At 40.2% G+C, this 10,647-nt stretch overlaps 1 protein-coding gene across 5 annotated transcripts in view; it reads right to left on the bottom strand.

The window, feature by feature from the left end:
• Positions 1 to 7,517: 7,517 nt before the first annotated feature.
• The window catches only part of HLF (HLF transcription factor, PAR bZIP family member), a 76,805-nt gene continuing 73,675 nt past the window's right edge, over positions 7,518 to 10,647 (bottom strand). For 3 of the 5 annotated variants that reach the window (XM_072646746.1, XM_072646750.1, XM_072646748.1), the window contains exon 4: positions 7,518 to 8,514. In XM_072646746.1, the coding sequence (XP_072502847.1) occupies positions 8,296 to 8,514 (219 nt within the window). In that variant the 3' untranslated portion in view covers positions 7,518 to 8,295. The remainder of the gene's footprint in view (positions 8,515 to 10,647) is intronic. The other 2 variants (XM_072646747.1, XM_072646749.1) reach the window with 1 other exon arrangement.

Raw genomic sequence — 10,647 nt, 5'->3', positions numbered from 1 at the left:
GCCCTTGGTTGGATACTTAAAGAGCTTATCACTCCTCAAGGCTACTAATTCCCTAAGACAAGGCTTCAGAACAGATGCAAACCTGCCATTGGTAGGGGGAACTAAGCCAACTGTGAGTTCCCTTTGCCAATAAAATCGCAGGTCAGATCACTATCCTATTAAGACAATAGTCTAAGAGGTTCCACATGTGGCCCTCTAGGTCTTCAAGTGTGGCCCTTTGACCAAATCCAAACTTCACAGAACAATTAGTTTGGATTTATTCAAAGGGTCAAACTTGAGTACCTAGGGGTACTGTGGCCTTGAGGCCATAGGTTCTCCACTTCTAGGGTTAGAGAGCCGATCTTAGAATCAGGAAAACCTGCAAATAGTGAGAACATGAAATTCAGTTGGTTCTTTTGGGGCAATATTTCTCAAATTTATAATTTTTTTCTTGATCTTTCATTTATTTTAGACAAATCTTTGAAGAGAATGGTGAGAGGCATTGTGCTAAAGGAAATAGAGAGCTGGCCTTGGTCAGGAAAAACTGAGTTCAAGTCTCAACTCTGCCATCATTCACCTTGACCATTATTCAATATGCAGGTATGCCTATATTAGCATAGGTATGACCATAAGTTAAAGACAAGATACTAGCTAGTATTAGCAGAGCGAGTTTCTTCATCTGGGAATTTCCATGACCAATGAAAGTATGGGCCAAGTTCTTACTGTTATCCCTTTACTCAACCTAGAATTTAAGGTCTTCTACAATCTGTCTTTCCAAACTTACTTTACATTACCGGAGACTCACTGCCTGTTCCAGTCAGAATGAACTGCTAACATTCCCCTAATATTCCAACTTCTGCCTCCATGAATTCTTGCAGATTGCCTGGAATGCACTCCCTCCTCATCACCGCTTCTTAGACTCCATCTCCTCTCTCAAGGGTTAGCTCACTCTGTTTCTGTTTCTCTTGTTTCTGCTTCTATCTCTTTATTTTTTATTTTTTCCCTCCCCTACCAAATTGTTATACTATACTCTATACATACAGTAGCTCTCCCCCGCCCCCAATCCTCTCCCATCATCCAGCACAGTGTACAACCTGTTGAACTGCTACTGTAGGTCCTGGAGCTCCTGCATCCTTAGCAGTCATAGTTAAAGACCCCAAATGGGAGTGGGGAAGACCCCAAAGTGCTTGGATCCATCAAATGGCTTAGTGTCAGAAACCCATTATGATTTTGTTAGTGGAAATGATATTATAGAAGATGCACTACTATGTTCTTTGCAGCTGCACTCTATGAAGCATGGGACCTTTCCATCTGACTTGTAACTGAAATCTGCATTATCTCCCTCATTAGAATGAGAGCAGGGACTATCCAGCTTTCATATTTCTGGCCCCAACACTTTGCACAGTGCTTTGCATGAAGTAAATACTTAATAACTTCTTTTTCATGAATGTATTGTTTATTCATTCAAATATGGAAAGTCCAATGAGCAAGGAACTAGTTTTCACACCCACTTTGCCACCCCTCAACCCCCCCACCCCAAACACACACTCCTTGCCTGTGGCATCCAGGGACAGGTACTAGTGGTAGGATGCAGGTGATGAGATATAGACAAATCACCTAGGAAATGGGCCTTCAAAAAGCTGAAGTTTTATCTCAAACTGAAATCTCTAGAATCTGGCGTTAGGAAACAGGGACTGTACGGAGCTCAGAAAGGTTGGTTTTTGTCAGCTCCTCTTCTATTTCTGCACTCTGTCTTTTTCCTCAGTAGGTCTATTATGCATGTCTCTCTCTATATATACACATATGGAGAGAATGTGAAACAGAGGGAAGGAGGGGGAAAGAGAGAGAGGAGGAGAAGAAAGGGGGAGGAGGGAGAAAATGTAAGGGGGAAGATGAGAGTGTGAGACAGAAAGGGAGGGAAGGAAGGAAAGAGGGAGGGAGGGAGGAGAGAGAGAGAGACAGAGAGAGAGAGAACGAGAGAGAACGAGAGTGAGAGAGAGAGAGAGAGAGAGAGAGAAAATCTATATACTTTATCAAGAGACCATTTTCCAAGGTCAAAGGGATAATTTCCCGGCTTCCTCTCTACAGCCCCCAGCTAAGACTTTACGGCATCTTAAGGACAGGAGAAGCTCTTCAGTCACAGCATTTTTCGAGAAATGAAATGAATTTGCAGACAGAAGAGGTGGAAATTTTCTATATGGACATTAAGGGGTTTGGAGTTTTCTTTTGTTCTTTTCTTTTTTAATGTGGCAGACAAAAGACCTTCGACTACAGGGAGAGTCCAGGGAAGTAGACAACAGGGGACAGAAGAGTCAACAGTGCTTTGCAGGTGGGAACTCAGAAGGGGACAACTAACTCTTACATTTAATACCAGCTTTCCAAAGAGAAAATGAAGGTTTTTTTTTTTTTACAAATTTTGCCTCACCTTGAGAAGGAGGTGATAGAGTGCCAAGCACATCGGAAGTTAAAAGAGATTAGTCTGAATTCTGGCTTTGCCATTTACTCCCCATGTGAGCTGGGGCAAGTCCTGTTCCCTTTAGGCCTCAGTCTCTTCATCTGGAAAAATTAGGTGAGACTAGATGACCTACATCTAAGACATCTTTCAGCTTTAAAGCCTCTGACCTTTGAGCAAATAATATGCTCACCTTAACTCATTATTTTTCTCCTCAAAAATGGCATTTAATGTTTAAGGTAGTCCAATCCAACCTGGGAAGGAGGTTGTTTTTTGAGGGGAAAAGACCTGGATTCTAATTTCTCAATCAACCTCAATGAAAATAAAAAGTCTGTCTAAATTGGGAACTACTACCTACACAGATGCTCAGACACCTAAATTGGGAACTATCAACCAAACACATGTTCAGATACTTTACCTTCTGGAAGTATACCTTGCTTATGGCCTATAAAAACCATCCCCAAGGTTAAGCCCACCTACTTCTAAGAATATCCAGGCAAAACATTTAAGATTGTGTGGGAAGGAACAGCAGAGTCATAGAACTACAGATATGGACCCAAAAGGGAACTCAGAACTCATTTGGTCCAACACTCTTATTTTACAGATGAGGCAACTAAAGTGAAGAGATTAAGTGAGGAAATTGAGAAGTCAAGTCACACAGTAAGTATTAAGTAGGAGAGTTGAGTGGTTAACTCAGATTTCTCCCACCAGAACCACTGTCTTTTCAGTGTTCACCTGAGCCCTGTTTCCACCAGAACACCTGAAGGTCAAGGTGAGTCAGACTCTTCATCTAAGATTTTAGTTGATAATGACTTCTTCATCGGATTCCCTGTGGAATGGGAAGATTCAACATTTCCTCAAACCCCCTTCCTAACATAGGTCAAGTTCACAGCCTTTGCAAAAGAACTACTGAGTTAAGGCTGGTTCTTTGCATATAAATCCTATTCATATTCAGGGCAAGGACCTTGAAAGATTATTTCATCTATCCCCATTTTTGAGCACCATGCCACATTTACCACTTTTCTTATTGGACTACTTGTATCACTCTAACCATCTCAAAGGCCTCTGGTGAAGAACTGGGATAGGGAAAGAGATAGGACCTATGAGATCACTGATATAGAGAATTCTCAGGTGAGGAAATTCCCTCTACCGATATAGGTTGGCACTTTCTGTGTAAGTTACAGTCTTATGAGAGTTGTCTAGAACAGTGAGAGGTTAAGTGACTTGCTCAAGGGCACACAGTCACTATATGTCAGGGGTGGTACTAGAACCCATGTCTTTCTGGCCCTGAGGCCAGTTCTCTATTCACTATTTCAAACTGCCTCTCACTTGGTGAAGAAAATGCTTAGAAAAATCTCAAAGATGTCTATAGATATAGGTTATAATCATCATCAAAGTGAAAGAAGTAAGTTCTAATCACTGGTAGACCAAAGTACAGATACATGGAGGAGAAGACAAATGTTCAAAGTTTATTAAACATTAAGAATAACAGACAAAGATTTGGGTTGAACAACATATATGATGCAATCCTGTATCATGATGCACAATTTCAGCTGATCGCCTAGGTGAACGCAAGTTATTTAACAGATTCAATCTTGCAGTGTTCCCCAAAATTACAATGGTTGATCACTGGATAAAGATAGGTCTGGTGGTCTCAAAAGAAAGGTCCCAGTGTCCTTAAGTATCACAAAAGAGGAAATTTAAAAGAACAAAAGGGCACTCATCTTACCAGTCAAATACAAGCCACCAAGCCTACAGCAAGGCTTGTTTCTGTTGACTTTCAATTCACTCCCAGATGCAGAGAGGAGAACTTAGGCCTTAGAACTTAGGACCTCAGGCCTATGGAAATGTAGGAATGGAGGAGCCATAGAGGGGAGGTGCCAAGATTCAGGGAAGAGAGTGAGTACCATCTGGAGAGCCTGGACTCAGTCATCATCACTTGATTAAAAGCCTACATCTATGATACTGGGTTTTCCCTGTACAAGGGCAAAACTCCACCTCCTATGGTATTGCTCTAATAAGCAATCATGCTTTCCCTCTTATTTAAAGTACACTGTAGCCTTTGAGGCACAGGTACTTCCTCTACCAGTGTAGATTTTAATCCATCTAAACCCTGGGTGACTGACAAGATCCATTATATAAGCTCTTACTTGAGGGAATGTCTATTATTCTGCACCGTTGGCTCCATTCATAGTCACTCTATCTCTATCTGGTCAAATGTGGTTTTCACATGGGCCAAAAGAAGCCACAGAAATAGAATGAAGAGTTTCTACTTGTCAAAGGAATTTATTGTTGTCCATAAACATCCCCTAGTGGGAGAGTGGGCTGCTAACTTGGTCTGGCTGATAAATTTTTGAGACTTCTCTGCAAGTCTAGTCAAAAGGAATTGTCAGGGGCAGCTGCCAGCAAAGTTTCTAGTCTGCAGACTCCTACTTCAAGTTTCAACTCGATTTGTTTTGGGGTGATGCGATTTTTCAAATTCCTAGATTTTTAACCCCTGGAAGGTGCTTATAATGATGGATGAAAGTGACCTGATTTGTATAACGGAATAACGTTCAATCAACATTGTTCTTAGAGTGACTGGACCAAATCTGCCCTGTCCTAATTGCTCTAGATCTCAGCAAATCAGAACAGGAGATTATTTCCACTTCAGTGACCAGAATGATTAATCTATCTGGCATGATTAGCTCAACTGGGAGGTGGAGAGGGGGTGGGACAGAAAATGAGAGGGTGGAGGTAAAGGAAAGGGGGGGGGGGGAGAGAGGAAAGAGAGGAGAGGAAGAGAGAGGGAGAGGGAGAGGGAGAGAGGGAGAGAGAGAGAGGGAGAGAGAGAGAGGGAGAGAGAGAGAGGGAGAGAGAGAGAGAGAGAGAGAGAGAGAGAGAGAGAGAGAGAGAGAGAGAGAGAGAGAGAGAGAGAGAGAGAGAGCGCAACAGATATAAGGCACCTGTGCAGACTCAGAAGTGTTTAACTGTAAAGATGAGGTAGCTGCTTAAAACCTCTCCTAGCACACAAAAGAAAGAATGTGGTGGGTTATTTTTTTTCCTTTTCCACAGAAAACATCTGTGATGTTAATTCCTTACAAATAAGCCCATTCCAAGAAAGACCAATGTTGTTTGCTCAGCTGCCTTTTTATACTTTGATGAGTTAGGATGGTCCAAAATGCAATCCACCGACACTTTTCCACTTGCAAGATATAATTTCTGTCACTGACTTCACAACTGTTAATTATGGCTATTTAAATGTACCCATATTATTAAGAATATGTCAATTACCAATTCCACTGCAATTAACCACTGCCTCTAAAAAAATCTAAGTTCATAACCACTTTAGTTTGAACTGATATACTATCCCATTCTACTCTACCTTTGGGAAGTCAACTTTTCACATGGTAGTTGACATGAATGTCCACTCTACTCCCTTACCCATCTCCTTCCATGAGCTGTTGTTTGGGAGCAGAGTGGATGCCAGTAGGAGGCTAAGAACCTAACCTGTTTATCAGTTCTGCCACATTCACAAAGATGCTACTACACAGAGACATCATTGAAGAACTGGGTACTCAAGAGGCAGGAAATTAGAATTAGAAAATCTCATTGAATAAAAGAAATATTTAATCTAGAACAAAATGTTCCATCTTTCTTTTTTTCAATAACATTGCAATCTGTTGACATAATACACTCCAGTGAAACAAGGAACAATCTTTGTTAAAGGAGAAACATCTAGCGAAGTACGGACCGAACACTTAGCACCGATATTCACCCCACATTTCAACACCGTATTTGAGACATGTGTCTGCAAGACAGAATGGGGCTGTTCCAAATACTTGCAGCAGGAAACCCATCCCAGCAATATGTCATTCTAGAGTGAACATGAAAATTTTGTGGCAGATGCTTTTCCTAAAAAATACTGTTATCATTCAATAAATATTTGACTAAAATCCATTTTGTGCTTCTGGGTGATATTGACTGACTTACTTTTTAATTCCTAAAAGAAAATACAAAAGTTCCTTATGTGTTTACAAGCACGAAGCATTGTGGCAAGTTTCAGTACTGTCATAAAATTTTCATTTACAGCAGAAAACATGCTGATGAGTCAGTGACTGGCTTGAAATAATAAAGATTTCAAAAACCCCAAAGCATTCCTTCTCTGTACAATAATGGTGAATATATATTTTAATATATATCTTTGCTATATAATTTTAAAACATGGAATAATTTTTTTCCTTTTCTCTTTGCTATATATAATATATGTCTTTCAAAATACATGGTCAGTATTTGTATCTGAAAAATACTGTACAAAAAAAACCCTTCCTATAATTACTCTGTATAAACATTAAACAATTTTTTTAATAATTTCTCCTTTTGGTCTAGAGTAAACATTCAGATCGATTGGATTAACCACAGTTTATGACAACATCATCCCCTTCTGAGATACACCAGTGTCTTTACATTCATTTTTTTTCAGAAGTCCACTTTATAACAGAACTTACATCCTAAAGCAAACAGCAATAAAGCAACCAAGGAAATTCCAGAATTGTTATTATTTCATGAATAATTTCAAAACAACACCAGGGTAGGGAAGAAAAAGAGAGGCAGGGCTTAAAAAACACCCAACTTGCTAAATGAATTAAAATCATTTTTAGAAACAGCAAGAGAGAGTTCACAAAAAATATATATGTATATATATTTTACAAAAGTGAAAGAAAAAACATCTGAAACCACTGAACTATAGTCTGGATATCTGTCATCTTCAACTGGAACAAGGGGAGAAAAATGCCAGAAGTATGGGGGAGGGGGAGACAAAATTAAACTCCTTTTGGTGTCAAAAGCTGATGAGGGTGAGACTTGTTATTTGGCTCTGATATTAATGAATTGCCCATTTTCTCATAGACCCAGTATCTTCCTCTGCCTCTCTTATCTGGGGATGTTCTGGGCGTGCTCAAAATGCTTCACTTTTCTTTTATCTTTTTTTTTTTTAAGACAATGAAACTCTCAGGTAGGGAATGATCCTACATCCACTAGTAAAACTCAGGCAGCATGCTCTAGCATACAACAGGGTTATTGCTTTAGGTACAGACAGTGCAAAAAACACTCTGTGTGCCCTAGTCATGGTGCTCTTATATAGCTGGGGCTTGGAGACTCAAAAGGAAACTTAGCAGATATGGATAAGTAAATATGGGGGCCCTAAGGAATCTAAACAACACTTGAGATTTGTAGACAAGTATCACCAGAATTTAAAAATATGAGGAAAAAGCAATCTCTAAATTAATATTTCTGTAGTGTAGCACTAAGTTATCCTGTGCACCTTATTAGCATGTTAACGTTTGATTAAACATAAACAAGAGTTTGTATTCTTAAAAACTGAGATCTACTTTTTTTTTTAAACTGGGATCTTTCCATCTAAATTCAAGGAAAGGGTCAAAAGAGTCATCAAGGTCTAAGGAGAAGCAGCACTGACTGGGGTGAGAGGACCAGGATGCAGGAGACAAAGGAGAGAGAGAATAGCCACCACTGTTATCAATAATAGTCCAAGTAAAAATGTGGCACTTTTTTTTTTAAACTAAATGAAAAGTCAGAGATGGGAGAAAAGAGGGATAAGGAGGGCATTTCATAAAAATGGGAAATGCACCCATATTCATTCTCCTACCTAGGTGCATCCAATGCGCATGTGCGTGTGTACACACACACGCACACATTACACACATCCATATACACGCACATACATACACACATACACATAAATGTAAGTCAGTTTTTGTTGATGCTTCTAGTAAAGTGCTGATGACAGCAAGGTTGGTTTGGATGTGGTGTTATCAAACAGGAAATATGTCCATCTATTCAAATGCCAACCCACCAAAAATGCCATCCTACAGGGGGCCATGCCTGGCCTCATACTTGGCAAGTATGTTTTTGCATTTCCCCAACTCTTTCCGCAAGTCAGCCACCTCCTGGCGGAGGGCCGAGTTCTCTTTCTCCAGGAATGAAGCCCGGATGGCAATCTGATTCTCCTTCAGCCTTCGGGCATCTCGAGAGCGCTTGGCTGCCATGTTGTTCTTTCTACGCCTCGCCCAGTACTTGTCATCCTGCTCATTAGTTACAGAAAGAAAAGAAACAAGATATTAGATTTCAGTAAAACTACAAGATGCCCAGGACATCTGAGGTACAGATTCCATCTTGGACTGAGGACAGTGGGGTCATTCTTCTTAACTTGTTACTGTGTGTGGTCAGAAACATTTAGAACTTCAGAGGTTATGTCCAACCATTACCTAGAGCTCTAAAGAGGAAATTTTGAACCTAGAACAGTACCACAAACCTGGGAGCAAACAGCAAGAGTGCCCTTGTGTCTAAGTGAGAGTGAGTGTGGCGATCAGGCCATTTATTGTGCCTTATCACAAGTCCCGTCTGTGCCCTAAGCCAAAGCATTGGTTGTTAACCCTAGTTATGGGCTCTGTCCTTACCTAACGATAGCTTTCTTCCTAACTAGTGGGGAACAAGACACCAGCCTTCTGGAAGGCTGTGTTTCCCTCTATAGCGAGACTCATGAAAGGACTGAACATGTGCCCATCAAAAAAGGGGTCACAGCCCAAGCAAGAAAGTGTTACATATTTTTTTTTACCAGACCTGTGATTTCACTAATCTAGGGAACTCTCTATAAAAGAAATTTCCTCTATCACTGCATATCAGCAACCTTTATAAAACTTATAGTCTCGGAGAGTTAACTAAAGGGTTAAAATACTTGCCCAGGATCACCAAAATGTGTCACAAGCAGGACTCGAACCCAAGTCTTCATGTTTCTAAGGTCAACTCTCTGTCAACTAAGCCATGTTGGCTGTCTATCTCATACACACACACATACACATATATATACACACATACACATATATATGTAGATATATGTACATATACATGTATATGTGTATACACACAGAGATATAGCTATAGAGATACAGATATATGTATAGATTTTGATATACTAGTATGTGTATATTTATTTATGTATACATACATTTATATATTTATGCATGTATTTTTAATACACTTTCTCTCTCCCTTTCCCTGCCCCCTCCCTCTTTTTTCCTCTGTCTTCTCTTCTCTCCCTCCCTTTCTCTCTCCTTCTCCTTACTCTCTTTCCTCTCTTCTCTCTCTCTTAACTAAAGAAAATGTCAGAAGGGTAATGAAGGAGGTGTTTCATAAAAACAGGAAATACCCCCACACTCCTTCTCTCACCTAGGTCTACACACTGCACATGGGGTACATACACACACACACACACACACACACACACACACACACACACACAAATACAGGTCATTCGATGCTTCTGAGAAAACACTGATGACACCCTCTATCTGTATATATATATGCATGAATAAATGTATGAATGTATGTATGTGTATATATTCCTAATTCTATATATAGTTCCATATCTAAATCTGTGTTCATGTGTATTTCTAACTCTATCTACATTCAGTATAGCATTAAACATCACTGATAAATTAAAAAGTGAATATTATGTTATGGATAAGTAACAGTTGACAATATAATCTTTCCACTAGGGACCTCAAAAAGGTAGGCTGTATTGATGATCACTCTAATGTTTCTGCAAGACACAGAGTGACCAGGGAATATTCAGCTAATGGGATAAACTGATACCCAAGGAGATGCAGCAGCTTGTCCACAGTCCAACTTTCCATACTCTTCACTGAAGGGCAGCTAAGTGGTGTAGTGGGTAGAGCACTAGTGCAGGAGTCGGGAGGACCTGAGTTTAAATCTCACCTCAGACACTTGACACTCACTAGCTGTGTGACCTTGGGCAAGTCACTTAACCCCAACTGCCTCATCCTGGGTCATCTCCAGTCATCCTGATGACTATCTGGTCACTGGATTCAGATGGCTCTGGAGGAGAAGTGAGGCTGGTGACCTGCACAGCCCTCCCTCACTCAAAACAAAGTCAAGTGCAGGTCATGTCATTATTTCTGTGATGGCATGGTCTTCTTTGGCAATGAAGGACAAACACACACTCTTCGTTGAAATTATATCAGTAGGATTATTTTACTCTCTCACCCAACATTTGCAAACATGTATGTGTACACACATAGAAGTGCATGCACACACATGCATATATACACACACAATTCTGTAGTTTCCTGATAGACCTTTCTTATGGACCTTATTTAACCTGGTTGATACTTAGATACTTAATTCTGGTTGATATGGAA

The sequence above is a fragment of the Notamacropus eugenii genome, chromosome 2 (genome assembly GCF_028372415.1).
Source record: "Notamacropus eugenii isolate mMacEug1 chromosome 2, mMacEug1.pri_v2, whole genome shotgun sequence".
Lineage (NCBI taxonomy): Eukaryota > Metazoa > Chordata > Mammalia > Diprotodontia > Macropodidae > Notamacropus > Notamacropus eugenii.
Note: the sequence above shows the minus strand (reverse complement) of the source record. Positions and strands in the feature narration are given on the sequence as shown.